This window comes from Gymnogyps californianus, chromosome 5, assembly GCF_018139145.2.
Source record: "Gymnogyps californianus isolate 813 chromosome 5, ASM1813914v2, whole genome shotgun sequence".
Classification (NCBI taxonomy): domain Eukaryota; kingdom Metazoa; phylum Chordata; class Aves; order Accipitriformes; family Cathartidae; genus Gymnogyps; species Gymnogyps californianus.
The window spans coordinates 59834702-59854956 of record NC_059475.1 but is presented as its reverse complement, the minus strand read 5'-3'; the positions used below and the strand labels follow the sequence as shown (position 1 = coordinate 59854956).

The following is a 20255-nucleotide window of genomic DNA, read 5'->3' as shown; positions in this document are numbered from 1 at the left end:
TCTGCACCTAGGTTATACACAAAACATACCAAAAGAAGAATTGTCACAACAATTTCTATTAACAAGGTGGGACAAATCCAGCCCTGGCGGAAGCGGGAGCCATCTTGTTGGCTTCAAGGGAGAGGAGCGCGTGCCACGCCATGGCTGGACCTGGGCCTGAAGAATGCACGAACAGCACGATCCACCCGACCAAGCCTACAACAGACAGCCTCACTCCACAAACACCAGCGACTAGCTAATCCGCTTTGTCAATGTACAGCGAGAAAGCGTTTCCGAAAGGCGTGAGCCTTATTGAAAAGGCGGCTAAGAAAAGGCTGGTTCATCCAAATTTGCACAGGTTAGCCAAAGGGAGAGAACTGCTCTGGGCCGCCCCGGGGCGGCAGCCTGGAGGCAAATCTTACACTTGTGTCTCTATACAAAAGTTACAAAATCAAATGGTGACATTATATTACATCTATTGTCCATAATATCACAGTGCTAGTTTTAAATGGCTAAAAACAAGAAAGGTTTTAGATTTAAGACATCCCTCCTGTAGAAATGTAACCCCTTTGTCCTGCTGTTGATACCTGAAAGCAGCCTTGCTTGAAAAAGGTAAAACCAATGAAATGTGCTAATTGAAATTAGGAGCATTTTTCCCTTGATAATCTCATATTTCCTAACACATCCCATTATTTCCCAAGGAAAAATTAAACAAATAATATGAATCCCAGCCTGAAAATCAAAATGTTGAAAAGAACAGTTCTAAAGCCCAGATGCTTCTTACCAGGTACTAACTAAATAAAACCCTTGCAGATTTAAATACAGATTACTTTGACATGTCTTCAGAGTGTGTCAGCTTTCCAACAACAACCACAATGAAGTTTCACTTCTGAGGCCATGGAGTCCCTACTCGTCCTCTTCAGTTCTGCTTTCCAGAGTATCTGTACTGTCTTCCACTTCTTGAGCTGCGTGCGCTGAAGTATCTGCAAAGAAATGGCTCATCAGTATTTATTTCCCCATACAGGTACAACAGCCTTCATTTGATTCCCTGCTCCACCAGGCAGTTGATCTGTTAAGGTGATCAGACCTGACATGAGCAATTTGCTCTACTTGCAAACCAGTAGTTAAACCTGGAGTAGGGAACTCTGAGTGCATCACAGGCTGACTTTACAGGGGACTTGAGACCTCAGGACAGATATTAGTGAGATGAGGTGATGATCCCTATGGACTGCCACCGCAGTGGGAGGGCTACCTGCTGTCTTAGTGAAATCTGCTCAAACTCTCAGTCCTGAAGACACGATGAGTCCTAACATCAACGCACAAAAACAACACAGAGGCCATAATGTGCAACCTGGAGGTCAAGCCATAGATTTGGCTCATATTTCTTCTTGAATGATCCAACCCTGTGGTTGCCACCACCCAGAAATGCCAGCTGGAATAGCAGGTGATTTGACACTTCAAGATCAGACCATTTGTCATCGCCCCTTTCAAGGTAAGGGAAGGTGCATCTTGCACCCCATCCTGGCTGCTGTCTCTGGGCGTTTGGGTGGCAAATGTTGGTGCACTGAAATGGAAACCGTGTCGCTCTTTAAGAGAAAAGGAAAGCACTGAGATGAAAAAAAACAGAAATAAATAGACCAGTTCCACACTGGAGCATTCCCTGTGCAGGCTACACTCCAACAAGCTCTTATCTTTAGCCATATTTACCCCACAGTGACCCTACTAGTCATATCTACATATTTGTGAGCTCCGGCTATACTAATGCACTCCTTGGGACACCATGATGCTTTGAAAATGTGCAGCTGTTAAACACTTCACTTCTAGGCTAGGAGATAAGGAGGTAGATAGATGCTATTGAACAGGATCACTGTTTCCTAGAGTGAACTGCTAACGTGCAGTAAACTGCCTGTTGGCCAGGTGAGTGGCCAGCACTGAGACTGATGCGGATGAAAACACCATGTGCTCAAAGCTACAAGGAAATTTTCAGTCCACAGGACTCCCTCTCCAGTGCAGGTGTTTCTGGGCACCTTCAAGCACCTACTGCTCTTTGGTACACTATTAACTTCAGTGCGTGGCATAGCCTGAAGCTGCTATTTTCCTATGGGGAACAAGGATGAAAATTACTCATTCAGACCTTCCAGATCCATCTGCTGCTGCTGCTGCTGCTGCTGGACACAGACTCTTTGGTCACCATGAAGACCCTTGTCTTCTGCTGATTTCAGGTCATCAGGAGGCCAGCGCAGCTCCCCGCTCTCCACCTCCCCAGACTCGGTCGGCTCCACCACGATTGATGGCAGTCTTTTCGACAGCTTGGGGTACTTCTCACGTGAATCTGGGAAGGCCTGGTGAGACATTTGGGGACACGTTATGTCAAAGCCTTGCCCAAGGATGCATATTCAGAGCAAACAGAGTACATGCTCCATCTTAGCATCCTTTCTACATTTGACATGCACTCCCATGTCCATTAAAAACCTCCTTCAAACTGGTGCAGGGCAACAGTCCTGCACAGGGAGGATTTCAAAAGCAGCTGAATCCAGCTCCTTGCTGGCCAAGCATGGATGCAGAGGGGCTATAGGTCCCAGCACACTCTCCTCTGCACATGCTCTCCCTTCCTGGGCAAAGAACCAACTTTGCTCGCCAGCGTGTCGGGCAGATGATTGCCTTGACTTGTGTGATCCGGCACGCGTACTAAAAATGGAGACTTAGGCAACAAAATTCATTATGTTGCCGAACACTCGTGTTTCAGTTCTGGTGGGTTTTTAGGACACTAAGGTCATTGCTGTAACACTAAGCTAAATGGCTGCTGCAGCCCTTCTAGCTGCTGTCCTTTTACTCTGATAGGATATTCATGTTTTCTTGCAGTGATAGTTTATTAAGAAGCCACCATTCTGCAAAACTATTTTCTGTAATGTGAAACACTGTATTTTATGATGCATTCATGCAAAACAGGTAGCCCCAGAGATCATCTTTACACAGAGGATGGTGCCAGCTATTATTTTCATTTGTCACATTGAAGCTGCAGGTCAAACACTATGCAGCGATTAGAGCTTGAAGCTGAACTAGGTCTTTTTAGTGAAGGATATCGTAACACGTTAAAGTGCTTTCTTGTTTTCAACGCCGCTGGTTCATTTAAATCTCTCAGGGTACTTTGTTTTGGATTGGGTTTTTTTCTGGGTTTTTTTTTGAGGAAAAATCATTCCAGCTCCTCCAGGATGTTAACATAAGACAAACTCTGTTGTTGCTTCACTGAAACCTTATCTCCTGGCTCCTCAAACTGCCATATAGCTGCACTAATGGGTTGTAAATTTCTCTGTGCTAGCTGAGTTTTATTTTATTTTATTTTATTTGTAACAATAAAATCAAGGTGCAGACTAGGGGACTGAACTAGGGGTTGAGAGCAAGAACCATCCCAGTTTAACTCCAGGCACTGCCACAGGTTTGCTGTGTGCTGGTGGGAACCTCCCCACACAGCTGCAACATGTTCATCACTGAATCCGGGGTCTCTGGTTAGACTGAGCACTGCTGGTTATGTGAGCCAGTCTCAGCACAGCTCCTGCTACGAGCACAGGCAGAAACACGCAGATATTCCCTAACCACCATAAAAGTGGGCATATCCCCCAGGACATTGCCAGGGACCCGGAGGTGTCATAACCCACTGGAGGTGTTTGCTCCGTGGCTTTTGCAACCTTCCTTCATCCCAGTAGCTGCTCTCTCTAAGAGCTTAGGGTTTAGTTGTCCCACTTGGCATTAGAGCTGGCATGGGGAGGCAAGCCCTTGGGAAGGGCAATTCTCTTCCTATGTGTCCGGGAAGCAGCAAGCACATTTTTATCATTGCTGCGATGCCTGTATCTGACTTCTGGAGATGGGGAAGGACAATAATTCTCATCCTCACGCCCTCGCTCCCCATGGTAGTGTTGCAGGGATTCATTACTCTCTGCAAATCTACACGAAGATGAAAAATGTTGTAATTATTGTTAGTGTTGCAAAGTGAGACACAATTAAGAAGAAATTTCTTTTGTGAGAAACCCCCTTCAGTGCAACTAGACCAAGTGAATCACTGAAGGTAAACCTTTCTAACGTCTCCCTGAGCTGCACCCACATGGGCATAACTCGTCCTGATCAAGCAATGCTGCTCATGCTGCCTATCAGAAAAGTTCCCCCCAACTTCCCATTATACAGCCTCCTCCTGAGTGGTTTATAATTTTGAAAGACATTTCCATGGCAGCTGTCTTGACTGGAAGGAATTTTTTAGAAGCTGCTAATACAATCCTGCTATTTCCAAATATGAGACAAGGTAAAATCTCCTTGGCCAGCACAGATCCAGAGACAACCCTCAGCAGCAGTGTGCTCTTCTTCAGACCCATGGTAGAGCTCAGCTCCCTGAGCCTCACGGCTCAGCTGGCAGAAAACAGCCATAAAATTGTGGGCAGATTGCCTTATTTCCTCCCATGGCTGCACATGCAGGTGCCAGTGACCTCTTCCCCCAGCTGCTGCTCAGCCTCCTCGGGTGGCAGAGGGCTGTGTGACAGCCACCCCATCCCCAAGCCTGCTGGCAACCCCTGGATGGGGGATCCAATACAACAAAATTTCTGCTTTTTCATCTGCTTTCTGAAGCCCTAGGAAATGACACACACTGACCTAAAAATGTGCTAAGAGCCAATTATTACGGCTGCAACAAAATTTAGGAAAGGCACCTGTGCGGCCTCAGCTTGGCTATTTTTGTTTGTGTCATTCTCATATGGTCTTTTCTCACACCAATCACATAATGTTTTTTTCCACCAGAGCCCAGTATTTACCACTTCCCTCCAGGAATGAGTCAGGACTGGCAGGAAGCAGAGCTGCCTGTCAGGCCTCGCTGTGTTTTTCTGCGGAAGCTGGAGTGTGTGATGAGTGGGCAGGAGACTGCAGGAAGAGAAGGATCGGTCTCCTGGCCAGAGCGCTTGGAAGTTGCTGGAAGAAACCTAGTTTTCCCACTGAGTCACTGACTTTGTGCTACCTCTCATTTCTTTTTGCTTTTTTGCCTCAGGTGGCCATCACTAAAATGTGGATGGTACCACCTTCTCCCAGAGGGGAAGGGTAAAGGAGCTGGGGGAAACCTCTGGAGCATATGATCAGGGGCACCATAGAACAGCCCTAAATACATAGGTGGAGTCAGAGCTGGCACAGAGTTTGGGCAGCGTACACTGACACAATAATGAAAACCTGGGACTCAGTGAAAAAGAGGAAAGAGGACATTGAAAATGTGTTCTTTGAGTGAGCAGCATCTATCCCGTGCGGTCGATGAAGCATGGGAAAGCCTATGGTACGCTCTTTAATTGCATACAGCCTTTCATTACATGCACAAGTGATCTGAAAGGAATTTGCAAAATTTCAGTTCTGACTTCCCTGGCTTCCAAATGCTTGATTTTAACCTGCAATAGGCTGCTCCTAGAGTAGTTTTCTAAGTCTGCTTGCAATAATACACCTTGTGTTGAGAAGCAACTCAGGTCCACCAGGACACGTTTAGGTGGTTTGTCCCTGGCAGTGACACTGAGAGTAACGAGCACAACCACAGAGCACAAACCGAGGCACAGAGGTTGTCACAAGGGGGGCTCGGGACATCGTGATCCCTCCTGCTGGAACCAGCACCGCAGGCAGGTACACGAGTGGGTGTGTGAGATGGCCTGGGGACAGAAAATGCTCTTGCACCTGCCAGCAAATGGCCCTGACCAGTGCTACTGCTACGATGCCACAGCCATTTATGCGGATCACACAGTCGTTTCAAATGGTTTCTTTTCTAAAAAGGGAGCTCCCTCTGAGCCTGAGGAAACTCAGCTCATTACAAGGGTGGCTGCATAAAAGCTGTGGTACAGTATTGGCTGGATGTCTTCATCACACGATGGTTGCTCAGATCTGAACTTTTGGTGACAGCCAGCCTCTTTGCCTGCATCCTCGCAGGGGCCGGGTATCGCTGTCACTGTCCCCCGGAGACCTGGCACCTGACAAAACCCTCCTGCCAGAACTCTTACCTTTTAAAAATAAAACCTAAGTAGGATCAAACATGTATTTCAGGCCTTGTTCTTCTGGCAGCTGCACTCTGCAATTCAACATCTACATGTATGGCAGTTATTAGTTGCATGAAATTGCTTTTGAAAAGCAACTCAGGATACTTTCCAGTTTTTCTGAAGTTACCTGGCTTGAAGGGCCTCCTTCTTCCTCAGGAGTCTGGCTGAGCACGAATTCCTCCATCACCGGTTCCCGTGTGTTCATCACCTCTGTCATGCTGCGAATATTAAAGCAGAATGGGAAAACCCAGCTCTGAGCTTTAGCCCCACAGTTACTTTAACAAAAGACACTGGCTTTTCGTATTTGTTAAAATAATTGTGTTACAGACTGTCCTTTCTAAACAGCCCACCGAGAATTGTTTCCTTGGCCCTCCAAGCCAACTGCTACCGCTGTGTGCTGTGACACAGAGCAGGGCATTGACCCCAGCTGCCCCCCCCCCGGGACAGCAGAGAGGACCCCCATAGAGTCCCAGAGTCGTCAGCAGGAAAATGGGAGTCCTCCAACGTTATCAGCAACCAGTTTATTACTGATATATGAGCTCAGAAATTGCATCTGTTGAACAAAAAAAGTTACTCATGGAAATATCAGCCTTGAATTAAATTCTCATTCTAATTCTTCGTAACATCTTCAATATTTGCTCTTCCCGGATGTCTCTTCCACTTAGTCATGAGCCAGCACTTCTTTTTAAACTGTTAATTCCAGACACACCAGCTGTAGCAGCGTCTAAGGGCCAGATTTTCAGTAGTCTTTACTCGCCTGAGTATTCAGAGAGGTGTTGAGTGGGATTTTCAAATGCATCAGGAAAGGTTTGGCACCTAAATCTCATTTAAATCAGGGACTTAGGAACCTAAGCTGCTTATGTGCCCATTAAACATCCCCCTGTGCTGTTTGGCACCGGAGGCACTACAGCACTGGCCCTTGCACTCTCCTTGTTCCGCTGGGCACTTCAGCACCCCGGAGCAGAGGGATGAGAGCCGGCTGCAGTCCTTGCTGCAGGGAGCTCAGCCCAGCCCATGGCTGGGTAGCTGCACGTCTCTATGGCATTAGAATTTTCCTCACATTTGAGATTTATGGATACAGCATTCTATTGAAAAATTTGAGGACGCCTGAAAACTTCATAACACATATTAAGTGTTATGCCTGCACCACTCTGTTTGACCTACAGACTGAAGGGGCCACGTTCATTTTGGATGGGAATACATCAGCCCTGGATGGGTTTGGCCCCAGGCATTTCACTCTCTCTAGCTGGAATTTGTCAGGTACAGCAGCTACTGGCTGCTGGAGCCTCCTGCAGCACGCAGAATGTAGGCATCCTCAATTACACTGCCCTGTCACCTGCCACAGCAAGCACCCCTTTAGGCACGACTAAATGCTGCCATTAATTCTGGTCCTGTTTCACACACAAAAGCCTTCTTTGTAAAGGCTGCTCCTACTGAGAAATGCCAACTAAAACATCTTAAGGATAACTTGTTTCAGGCTTACATTACCAATTACCCCACAAAACTAAATTTTACAATATCTGCAATTACTACAAAACCCTTCACAATTACTTCAATTAGCTGTAGCACAGAGCAGCGTGATATCGCAGAGACTTTCTCTCCCACTGCATCATATTTTAAAAAGAGCACGGCAGACCCAGGAGACACTTGAGCTTAGCTGTGGGCCAGGACCCGACCCCATAGGCATCCATCAGCTTAGGGAAAAGCCCTGAAGCACCAGCCTTGGACCCTGAATTAAATAGCCCGCTGCCTGGTAAACACACACACAACAGGAGAGCAGAACCAGGCTCTGAAATTCAGCAAGAGGCTGAACCAAACCCCTGATCTGGTCATCCCCCAGCTTACACAGCCTGAATCCTCCCAGAGCCGTGGTACAGTAGAAGAGGGACAGATTCTGCCTGCTAGGAAGAGAGTTTTGAGCTCCCTGCCCTTGCTTGGACCTGTACTCCTCTCCAGGGACACCACATCAGGACATCACAAACCACCTAATCAGGAAAATACATTTATTTTCTGGACACATGCTTTTATTCCTGCAGCATCCAGCGGGCCATACCACTGGGCACCCATGGACAACAGCACCAAGGGAGTGGTGATCTGGAAATCGGAGACCCTTTCCCGGAGCGGTGACCATGGGCCCAGCTGTGCCAGCTGTTCCTGCCACCCGAGACAGCGCTTAGAAGTACAGAGCTGTGCCCTTGGACCTTTCCTTGCCCAAAAGGAAAGCAGGACTCCCTCCGTTGCCTCCTCCCTCTGATCACCCGTGGTGCTCATGCAGTTCTTGCCTTTTTTCCCCGTCCTCGTTGTGGTCTTTCCCTTGGTCCCAGAGGGACCCTTTTGCATCCCTCCTGCTGCCCCTCCAGTGCTGCCTCTGCAGATGACCATACTGGGCCATAGCAGGACCCCTCTCTCCCACCCCAACTCTTTGGGAAGAGTTGGTTTGGGGGTTTCACACTGCCTGTTAGCCAGACCCAGTCGTGAGCCTGGAGGAGCACAGGGCCCACCGCTCTGACCATGTCCAAGATGAACATCTTTCTTTTCGGATCCTTTTTGGGGTTCAGTGCCCCATCCCCAGCTGTCCTGGATTGCAGGGAAAGGGAAATGAGAAAGTGTGTGTCTGGATGGAAATAATCTTTGAGGCTTTTTGGGGGCCAGGATTTATGAAGTCTTGGGCTTGGCTACCACAGAGAAGACATGTCCCACTGCTGTGTGTCCTGGGGGTTGGTCCTCACTAGCCAGCGGCAGACTCCTGCAGTCGCCCACAGCTGGCTGGTTTATGTTAGCAACATTTCAATACATACTAAGTGTTTAAAACACTTCTCTGTCCTTGTTCCATGGGACATTAGAGATATACATCCACACATGCACAGTCAAATGTGTCATATGAGCTCAAAGATGTTGTTAAGACCTCATGAAATTCTATTATTGAGCAATAATGGGCTCCGTGCTTCCCTAAGACCACATTACACCCCGCAGATTATTTCTAAATGACAAAGACAAATTATTCTGGCTAGGGAAATGGTGACAGTCCTGCCAGTGTTACAGCAGATGCCTCAGTGAATCAGCTCCCAAGCTGTTGAAGCCCAGGCCATTTCACAAAATCTGTGCAACTTAAGGCTTTGATTGAATAGGATGGCAGAAGTGATTGTACTTGACGTGTTTCAGAAAAGAACATGGGGCCATGCAATTGGCAAAAGAATTAGACTTTAACTGGAATAGATTAATTGTTCTCAGTCTCCACTTAGAAACAGTACAGGAAAGCAGAAGAATCTATATGGGCTGTGAAAGCAGTGATGCTTCTAACAAGCTTAACTAGGTATTTAACGCTAAAAATAACTAGAAGTAAAATAATTGAGAATGCCACTGCAAATCAGTTCATCTGAAACTTCAAAATCACCTGTAGGACATCACTGAATTGTTTATAAAGCCACAGAATCTGAAAAAGGGGTTTAGTGGCTGCTTAGGGCTTTTTTAACTATGATACGATTTATGTGCAGGAGAATTTTTTACTTTACAGCCAGTTTTGATGGAAAAATATTGAGCCACTTTTAGTGCTGCTTATATGTGAGACATACTAACATACAGCAGAAAAGTGGCTGATACAGGCAAATTATTATAAGAACTATATCTCTTTTAAATTTGGTCTTGCATTCATTTTATGTATGGTAGATGCTGATATCACCAATGACATACAGTAGCCATAGTGATGCAAAACAAGGCAATAAATAGCATTTACAAACAAAGAATAAATTCTGTTCTGGTGGATGAGTCACCTACTCTGAACCTTAAAATTCTTGTGGCAGTGAATTAAGAGATGCATTTACTTCCCCTAGGTTTAATTAAGCGCAAATATACCAATTGGGGCGGGGGGGGCAAAATCTGTTCTTGCTTTTCTGTGAGAAAACTACATTTAGAGAAGATTATCTTAAATGCAACTGCTACAGTTGCAGGACCACGCTATGCTGGTCTTTTTCCAGGGGCGTGGAGCAAACGCACAGCTCACTTTCTGCTGTTTGTAATGGTACTAACAAGGTCAGTAACATACAGAGCAATATATAGGTTGACAAGTGCTAAGCCACATGAGAAGGTGCTCAGAAACAACGCACGCATTTTTATTTTAGGTTTTGAACAGAGGGCAAAACTGACCTGTGAAATTCCCGGTGGCAAAACAGTATTTGAATGAAGACTAGCTTCAGGATTCAAAAACTTGAAGCATTTATGCGGCTATGGAAAACAGGCAGGTTGCGTGACGCAAGCAAAGATTTCCTTAAGAAGAGGGGCAAAAACACGTTTTATGGGACAGGCTGAGCCACGGTTAGGAAGAGCTGTTACCTGCAGCAAGGATCAGCCTGGAGGATGCTCAGCCATGCACCAAACTGAGGCCTGATCCTGCTCTCACCTCACCAACCAGGACGGGCAGCAAAAGGCCCCGCCAGAGCATGAGGCTCCGTGGGGGATAAACGGCAAGTACGGGGCAATGACAGAAGAGAGCGCGTTACCTTCAATCACATCAATGGATGTCGCTTCCAAAAACTGTCCTTGCTGCAGGCGTTCACGTTGTTGATGAAGTGTCGTACAAACTCTATCAAATCCTAAAAGTGCCTGAAAGAGACAATACAACAGAGTCAGAGTGTGCAACCAAAGCGACAACGCGGGCAGTGACCAGTGTGAAAGAGTGCTACTGAAAACTTGCTGCAGAAACTCCTACTGTGAAGGTCTGCATAATTTTCTATGCCAGATGGGACTTGATCTCACTAAGGATGCAGCTCGTAGCATACCTTGTGAATTACCGAGGCAATTAATGTTCCAAAAACACCCAAAGCTCTTAGCTGAAATACCTTGCAATCTGACTCTTTTTGTGATGCTAAACCTTATTCCTTAGTGTAAGCTACATAAAAACTGCTGAAACTGGGACACTCTGAAATTCTCCCATACAGGAATTTTGATGATAGTTGGAAAATCAGAAAATAAAAATGTATACCCTTATTTGGCAGGATCAGTATGCTTAGTGAGACATGGTTCAAAACACCAAAGAACAAGATTCCTGCTCAAGAAGCGACTGGTCAAGATACAAAGAAGACAAAATACGCTGAAAGAAGGATACCTTAGGATTACATTACTGCACGTTTCTTTCAGATGTCACAGGAGAAGTGATTTTTGCAAAGGTCTACTCCAAACTGAAGGTAATACTTCCACTGGTATCAGGACAGGGAGCCTGGTGAGCAGAGGTGAGTATCCTATCATTTCAAAGTGTGAATCACTGATTTCTGATGACTTCTCTGTCAGAAAGTCTTAGCTGAAGAGCTTGAGGAGTTACAGTGCTCTGAAATACAGTCAGTATCTTGGCCAAAGATGATTTTCTGAGAAATTTGTTTAGCCCTACAGCTTGCCAAATATATATTCATGCCAGCCACAGCTATTTCCTTGGATGGGAAAAAGGTGTTTTCAGTGAAGTGAATGGCACTAGTGTATATATTTTATATCCTCCAGTGGTTTGGATTCCAGCCCAAGTGATTAAACAAATCTACCTGCTCTGGAAGCCTTCCTACCAAGATTTATAACACTGGATTAACTGCACACTGTTTTTACTCAAAAACAGTGACAGAGGAAAAATTGTGCATTGCATTCTGGAGTTTCTTCTCATGCCACAAGCCACGCATATTGCAAATTAGGGAAGCAAGAAATCACATCTCCATCCCCAGGATTCAATTCAGAAGGTTTAATTCTTGTCTGGCAATTTTCCTTCCTAACCAATGATCAAACCAACTTCAGAGAGGCTAATGTTTTGTCCCTTAAAAATTCACGACTACACTCAGTGCTTGTCTCTCGTATGGAAACCGGACAGCATCCGATACTGTGCTATCCAATACTCTGGGAAGAAGATTTTTATCCCACTACTCATTACAAAACTGTTGCTATTAAACCTATGAAAATTCAGCACAAACTTGTCTACCTTCAATCTCTCTTTTAGAAAAGACTAGATATAATAAGAACAGTTATTACACGGAGTCATCTGTCAATGAGAGACAAAATAGTGTAAGAGATAACGAACCAGGCACCACATGGCCACTGGTTGGAATCCAAGCCAGGCCACTTGCTGTTTAGAGGTATCTTCAGATGCCTGGTTAGCGGTATATAAGGATCCATGCAGTACTGAATGAATTAAACCCACATCCATTGCTTTTCCAGTCTCAGCAAAGGACTTCTGGATTGAGCTGACCCAATCTCCTCTCCAGCGTTTTGGGCAACTCTGTCCTATGGTGCATGCAATGTTTGAGAGGGGATGTCAGCCCCTGGGGCTCAGCTACTTGAAAGCTGTAATAAAAAGAAAATCACTTAAGGACTGCAGCGTGGAAGAAATCCCTTCTCCCAACCCCACAGCCATATTTAAAAATAGAAAAATTTCTTCCCAGTCAAGATTGTTGAAGAGTTCAGTGTTCCCAGTGTATAAAACTACCAGAATGCATGTATTCTCTGAAGAGGAAATACTCACTTCTACCTGATAGATCAAATCTATATATACCTCAAATCTACCTGATAGATGTGATTAGCTTCTTTGGCTGACACTAGAGGAAACAAACTAATACCCTTCCTTCTACGATACTGCTTAATCTTTTAAAAAAAAGGCATGGCTACTGAGACCACGCGACGAGCCTTTACTGCAGTGGAAACAGTCTGGAAATTACTCAAGTGAAGCCCTTCTCTGCTTATCTCTTCTTGTCCCTTCTTACTTTTACCCACCTTTGCTGCTTTGCTGATCAGTCCAGCCTGGAGCGCGTTTGCTCAATGCAACCTCTCCCAACCTACCCCTCTTCCGCCCCCAAAATAACTTGCCCTCCTTTGCCTCAGGTTGATAACCAGCTGCTTCTCTGGCTCCAGGAGCACCAACACAGCTGTGCTGCTATTAACAGTGACCAAGAAGTCTCAAGTTTCAGAGACCAGTGACACTGCCTGGCCACCCCTCCTCTGGGCTTGGAGAGCCCTGCTACACCTCCCAGTAAAGAACAGTTGATTTAGGGACTACTCCAATGAGCTGGTCGTGTCCTGCCTCTTTAGGAGCCGTAGCACCAAGCAAAGAGTGAGGAGATACAACCAAGGGAATGATAAGAGAGCTGGTTCCACCAAGTGAGGCCAAGCAACACTTCAGTGGTGGCCCCTTTGCCCAGATCAAGGGCCCTCAGCCTCCCACCCCACACAAAGGGATGGATTTCCACCTGTGCTGCCTGGCACGGGCCAAAAGCCCAGGCACCGAAAGGTGCTCTCCAGCCTTCTCTCCCACTTCGGAAAGCATCTGGGATACATTCTGTGTTTGGAGTTTCTGCACCACAAGGACACGGTCTGTCCCGGTGGGGTGGTCTTGCCACCCACGGGAGGACAACCAGCGCCAGGGAGCAGAAGCAGGATGCTGTGCTGGCCAATTCTGGCCAGCTGGGGTGTGTGGGAAGCCCAGCCTGGCTGGCTCTCCTGGGTCGTGCCTGGCCTTGCCGTGCAGGGAGAGGACTCCACCACGCACAGCAGCGGAGGCCTTTCCTTGGGATAAATCCACTGTGAATTGCAAAGTAGATGTTTTTAAGGCGAGCGCACTTCATTGGGCAAAAGAGAAATAGGAACCGGCCACAGCTTGCAATCCTAGCACCCCGCAGATCAGCTGCTTGATAAAGGAGCCCCGCATTTCAGAGGCGCCGAGCCCTGAATGCTTCCCCAGGAGGCAGCAGCACCTCCAACATCAGGTCACTTTTATTTAGAGATGCCTCCTACTCTGAAAGCATCACCCCTCCTCTCCCGGCTGCCCCAGTGTTGGAGACAACTGGGTGGCAGAGGGAGAGCTGACCTCAGGGTGCCAGGGCTGCTGCTAGATTAGCAGGGGCTGCGGGACAGCCTCCTCCCCTCCCAGGCTTCTGGAGTTAATCATTCCCCCACTGAGCAGTCATGGAAATATTATGATAACAGCCTAACAATACCACATTGAAGGTGCACCTTCTAACAAATAAGTGTAGATAGGCGGCAGAAATTGGCCTTGAACCACTGCTCCATGTGCAAATTTATCATTTTTCTGGCACCGCAGAAACAGGAGTCCTCCCCTTCTTATTTCAATGGGACAATCCCAGAGGCTTTACCGGCCCCATATTTAAATTGTGCTGGAGAGATGTCCCTCGCATGGTTCTGTGGGCTCAGCCTCACACACAGGAGGGCTGTAAAGACCAAGCTCTGGGAGCTCGCCCATGCAATCGCAGCGCACACGCGGTTCCCACTGATTTCAGATAGCGCCTCAAACAAACCAGGAGTTCAGCCTTGGGCGTCCGGTCCCCCCCGCTTCACCCCACTAAAGCCTCTGGATAAATGCAAACTTTTCTTCATTCAAGGAGTCTAGTCTTTGTGTGTGCTACAAAAAGAAACCCCTGCTATTGATTACAAGGAAAATTGGGACAGGGCATGCATAAGAATGGTGTTAGGCAGGAGAAGCAATGGTCTACTGCTTGATTTTTGCCAAGTGGAAAATTTCAACGGGCCACAGTACACCCTGCTGAGCAATTCCCCAAAAACAAACAGGTCCAAGGAGGTTTTTCCACCCAGAAGAAGAAAGGGTGCCTTATTTGGGCCACTTTGCTGCAGCAGATCGGGCTGCCAGTTCAGCCAGGGTGGATGAGTGGGCGATCTAGGACAGAGCTACGGTCGTTGTGGTGGGTGAAGCCATGAAGGGGCTGCTCACACGGTACCAGAAGGTACACGTCCCTGAAACGAAATGTCAGTTGGCGTTTTCGAGGGCCAGGTGCTTCTGTGGATTCAACTCTTCTATGCCTCAGTCTTATGTTAGTGTCCTAGGAGGATGGAGCTACAGCTTAGGCCCTGCAGTGCTTCAGGCCATGCAGGTGGCCTGGGTCATCCATATGTAGGACCATGCCCAGTACCTCTGCTGAGGGTGGGACACTAGCTTCAGCATCTTGGCACAACTCAAAATAAGCGCCTACCTCAGCGACACCCTGCAGCCTCCAATTTCCGTGACTGCCTACTGAGCTCAACTTTTGGACACTGTGGATAGGAACTTGGACAGCTTCTTTGTTTCCCCTGGTTGCGCATTTGTAATGGATGCACTTTATGAACTGTTGTGGATTCCATGGGACTCGTGAAATCTAAATTACCGCATGGACCACAGAAGATAAATGCGCGTGTGTATGAACTCCTATTTAAACCTCCCACTTCTTTTTGGATGCAAATCTCTTTCCTAAGCAACTGAGAAAAGTGCGATATGTGTCAGAGTCTGGAGATTAGAGATCTGTTCTGTTCCCTCATTTCAGAAGCTCTTGTCTTCGGCCACCCACGCAGTACTTGAGTTCTGCTCTCCGCAGGCCAAAGCTGCCTTCCTCTCCTCGGCAGCGTGTGCTCTGCAGAAGATGTCGATCTCTCTCAGGAAGCAGTGAGATGAAATGACTCTCTATGTGGAGGAGCAGGCATTTCAGCATGAGACACAGCATGCAGTTTGGGAGAGCGAAAAGGGGTAGGAGGCTGCTATTTCCAGACCGTGCTGCCTCTCACTGCTAACTTTGCAGCGAGCTGCAGTTTTTACTGTTCCTGCTCCAAAGAAGCTACTGGGGTAAACATCACCCTGGGGAATTTCTCAAACACTCATCTGTGGACTACCAACACTAGAAAACATAGGCTCGCAAAGGGCACGGTACTGGCAGATCACTCTAACTCAGCCTCCTTGACTCCTGGTGTTGCACAGTGAGGCATCAGGGAGCCGTTGTTCCTACATCCCCAGCTCCTGGAGCGCCATGACTACACACAAACCTCAACTGCCAGTTTGTTGTAGTTGTCCAAGTTCCTACTGTCCCTGTTTGCAAAAAGGAGCTAGAAACTTGACTCATAAATGGTCAAAGAAGGAGGAAAAAGAACTAAAATGTGCCTGTGTTTAACTATCACCTTTTTTAAAGCAATCTCATGATTTGGGGGTGATTTAACTCAAAGGTTTTTGCAAATGATGTTTGCAATGCTGCTTGCTATGGGTGCTTCCCTTGGTGGGATTTTCTTTTTTCCTTTTTCTTTTTCCTGGCTGCTTTAGAGAAGCTCATTTATTTCAGCTCTTTGATCTCAGCACTAAACTACCTGAGCTTCCTTGCAGAAGATGCCACAAGGGATAGGTATGGCAAGGGAGGAGAGCGGAGCAGCCAGCCAGGACGCTCGGAGATAGGGATGAGGAGCAGCCAGCCAGGAAGTATGTGCAGAGCAGTGGAGGGAGGAAGAAGCAGAGCAGATGGGAAGAATGACTAAGCCAGCTCCTCCGAATGCCGGTAGACCTCGGTATCATGGAAATCTCCACAGAGTCCTCATGGAACCGTGTGCCAAGAGAAAGTTTGGATTTATTTTTTCTAACATCAGATTCAGCAGCTAATTGATGGGAGAGGACCTCATTAAGAAAACAGCCCCATCAAAATTAGAGATAAGCCTCAACAAGCTGTTAAATGTTTTTAGAGGTATCTCTTCTGGTACTTGCTGCACAAATACTCTCTCATCTGAGAATTTGCTGTTGGGATTGGAAATGCCTGTGCTCAGCAGAGTGTTTCTGAGCTCTGCTCACGCAGTGAACCTTGCATTGGCTTCAATTTCTCAAAACAACCTTACAAAGCCAGCACCTTACAAGTAAGTATATCATTCCTTCTAATTCAGAGCAACTGTTACTAAAGGGTCTCAGAAAGAAATGGTTTTGCTTCTGGGCTCTTCCCTGGAAGGTGACGATTCTCTCATCCCTCATATTTCATGCCACAATTGTCCCTCACCTTACAGCACCCATGGGAATTGGTGATAGATGAAAATTGGCTTCCTGTGCTTCTTTCTACTATTCCCTAGGTATTTCTGGATGGTCCTGAATTCAGGCCACAGAACCATGAGCAGAAGATGAGTGGGAAAAAACGTATCTTAGAGCATCAACACAGAGTAGGTGATTCTTAGATGGAAATGTCACGGGAAATGGATCACAAAATGTCTGATGTCTTTCTGGCACTGTGAAAGAATACTCCGGATAGTCTATCACTGGGCTCATTTCTAGGTAACAGAATAGGATAAGAGGTTAGGTACAGTCAGGTAGAACAGTATTTACTTAAAAGATAAACTAATTCTTTCCTTGTAACTTTGGGGAAATTAGAGTATGGTGCTATCAGTGCTGTAATATGAGGCAATATTGAGCATTTAGTACAGAATTTAGTAAAGCCAGCGCAACAAAAGTGTTAGATTTAGGAAACAAAAACCCACCAGACACTCCTAAGAGAGCAAAGACAATGAAGAGACTTTTAATGTTCCCTCTTGGTAATTAACAGCACAACTGCAGGTGTCACAGCATCACAACCTAACACCAGAGATGCAGCTGGTTTTCTCTATGAATTAAAACTCCGTCACCTTAATTGAATTTCCAAGTATGGAAAGTTGCCCCAGCCTGAGATGGAGGATATGAGAGCACCGCGTGCTATCGCAGTAGGGATGGGCACAATGGAGGGTGAGGACAACACACAGCTAAAAATAAAGAAATTATTAAAAAAATAAAAATGCAGTATGGTTTTTTTTTGAATGAGTCATTAACGCTGAAAGCAGATATGCATTAATAGGGCTGAGTCTTCCTGCCAACCAATTAACATGCACCTTCCGGATCTAGAGGTCTCCTAAACATTTGCACAGAGGCAGTTTATGCGTGTGCATGTCAGAGACAGGACTCGGCTGAAAATTCAGGTTACATCTTAACAGAAGTTGCAGTGGTCTCAACAGAGGACCTGGACTTGGGCTATTTTCTCCTAGTCCTATGGGGACATGGGCACTATGGGGCAAAACGCTGTGGGATCAGCCAGCGCACCCTGATCAGAGCAGGGGATTGTCCTGCTGGACCACAGCTTCTTCCAGCACTGGTATCTGCTCTGCAGAGGACGGCACTGGTCACACTCTCCCCAAACCATGAAGGAGAGGTGATCCCAGCCCCTAAGGACTTGCGATCAAAGAGGGACAAACGCTGAAACAGGGGGCTGAGACAAGGTTTTAAGGACCTGTTGGTATCAATCAGTCTTTTTCATTCTACGTGGTTGTTATTGGTTGGCAGTTTTCCTGGGGTTTGCAATAAAGCCTTCCTTTGAAGATGGAAAATGCAGGAAATTGATTCATTTACAGATTTTTCCAGAGAACGTATACATGTCTGAGGAGCAAAGGGAAGGGCTGTTGCTGAGGCAGGTGCTGGTCTCCCTGAAGTCCCAGCAGGGCTCCTCCTGTCTTACATGACATAGGATCCGCCCCAGATTAAGGCTTTTCTCACCAACCCCTCCAAAATAGACAGATGTGGTTAAATAGGCTCAAACGCAGGGGCATAATTTCAGAAATGAGAGAGAAGGAGCAATTTCAGCCTGTGACACTGTGGGGTTGATACCTGATCTATGCGAAAGCCTGTTGCTTAATACAAAGAGATCATTGTGAGAAGTGAGGGAAAGTAGTGACTATATTTGCACATTCATTTCTTCTGCTAAAGTAATGTACCAGAGACGTTAGAGGAAATTCCACTTGATTGACAAATTGTCAGGCTAGATTGGGAAAGCAAGGAAACCAGGTCAAGTCGTTCCCTGTTTGCTTGTTTTCTCTCTGTAATCATAATGTTGACTCTGAAAACATGTTTTTTAAATGGAATATTAATTATCGAAATCCTGAGCTGTGAGCTGGATTCTTTTCTGGGCACAAAATTTGTTGCTCATTAAATCTAAGAGATGGAAAACACTGGCTTGAGCCTGGTTGTGTGTAGGCAGATTTCCCTGCTTCACCTTCATTTTCAGGCTATTCATAAGGAGGCATTGTGCAGAGAGCCAGGCTACAGGACAGGTGTGCACACCAACTTCTGGGTCCTTCAGTAAGATTTGAACCTATAACGACGAGGGCTTCCTTCGCTGTACTGACTATACAACTGCAGTAAAGATCTCAGTCAGGAAAAGACTAATGGAAACAAATTTCTCTCTGTATATCGCTTATTGTGGCTTGAGGGGTTAATGCTACATCCAGGCTACCCTAACTCCCCTCCGCGACTGTAGCGGTATTCAGAGATCTACAAACACGGCTCTGTCCCAGATGAAAAGAAAATTTTTGTGGTATGTTCATTTGGCAGCAGGAAAATATTCACACCCCTTGCTCAGAGTGAAACATAGTCCTCATTTACAGAGCAAAGTAGGTTCTTTCTTTCTCTACAAGTAACCATATATGTGGTATTTGCTACCTGATGGGAAAAGCAGGATTTCAGAGTTCTTTTACCCAGTTCAGCTAGGCTGCAAGCAAAAGCACCATTGTCTTAAACTTGCGCTTTGTTACCCGCTTCCTCGGCTCAAAAGTTGCCTTGGAAAAAAAAAAGGAAAAAACGGACAGCTGAGGCGATCGCAGACCACAAACCAACAACTCCCTCAGTGCTACGCTCATTCATCAGGATTCCTTCACACAGCCCTTTCGGCTGCCGAACAAGTTGAGTGGTTTTTTTTAAAGGAGAACCCGTTTTTCAGTGAATTCTCCTTAACATCCTTCACTCAAAAGAACAAGCATCTGGAGAAACAAGCCAACGCAGAGCCGCACCTTCTGCCCGCCCTTCCCCTGTAACTCCCCGCAGCCACGCGTGGAAGCGAGACACTTTTCCCCGGACCGCGCTCGGCCGGCTCCCGCGCCCGGCTCCCCGCCCGCACCGCCCCGACCCGCCGCGCCGCCCCACCGCCCGGCTCCGGCTGCCGGCTCCGCCACCGGCGCGCTGCCCCACGGCGGCAGGCAGCAGCTCCGCGGGGTCCGGGACGCCGCCGCGGGGCTGCAAGCGGAGGACTTACAGGTGGCGGCTCTTCCCCGGGCTGCCGCCGGACCCCGCAGGCGAGCCTGGGGCGGCCGCCCCCCGCCCGCCGCGCCCCGCCACCCGCACCTCCCCCAAGCCCGGCGGAGACCCCCGACCCCCCCCGCCCGCCGGCCCGGCTCACCGGTGGGGCAGGCGAGACGAGGCGAGGCGGCAGCCGCCCGCCGCCCATGCACGGCGGCAGAGGGGAGCCGGCAGCTCCGTCAGCGCGTCCGCATCCTCCCGGGCCGGGCGCTGCCACCGCCGCCGCGGCACCTCCCCGCCCGCAGACCGGCCCCGCCGCTGCCAGCGCGGGGAAACCACTCCCCCGGCAGCGCCGGCGGGGCGGCGCGCAGCCACGGCCCCCCCCCGGCACGGCACGGCCCCCCCGCCGGGCCCTGGGCCGCCCCGCGGGG

The 20255-nt window shown here is 47.6% G+C and overlaps 1 protein-coding gene across 1 annotated transcript; it reads right to left on the bottom strand.

The window, feature by feature from the left end:
- Positions 1-379: 379 nt before the first annotated feature.
- On the bottom strand, positions 380-20034 carry LBHD2 (LBH domain containing 2). Its single transcript, XM_050898365.1, has 5 exons — positions 19985-20034; positions 10520-10622; positions 6151-6241; positions 2114-2321; positions 380-962 (listed from the first exon to the last, which is right to left on the bottom strand). The coding sequence occupies exons 3-5, from the start codon at positions 6238-6240 to the stop codon at positions 886-888; spliced, it is 375 nt and encodes a 124-aa protein (XP_050754322.1). The 5' UTR covers position 6241; positions 10520-10622; positions 19985-20034; the 3' UTR covers positions 380-885.
- Positions 20035-20255: the final 221 nt, after the last annotated feature.

Bases quoted from the DNA above. Each gene is read 5' to 3' on its own strand.
- LBHD2 (XM_050898365.1), bottom strand. From the start codon at position 6,240: ATGACAGAGGTGATGAACACACGGGAACCGGTGATGGAGGAATTCGTG. The intron at 2,322-6,150 runs GTAACTTCAGAA...ATGTCTCACCAG, and splicing joins AAGGAGGCCCTTCAAGCCAG to GCCTTCCCAGATTCACGTGA. The intron at 963-2,113 runs GTCTGAATGAGT...ATTTCTTTGCAG, and splicing joins GCAGCAGATGGATCTGGAAG to ATACTTCAGCGCACGCAGCT.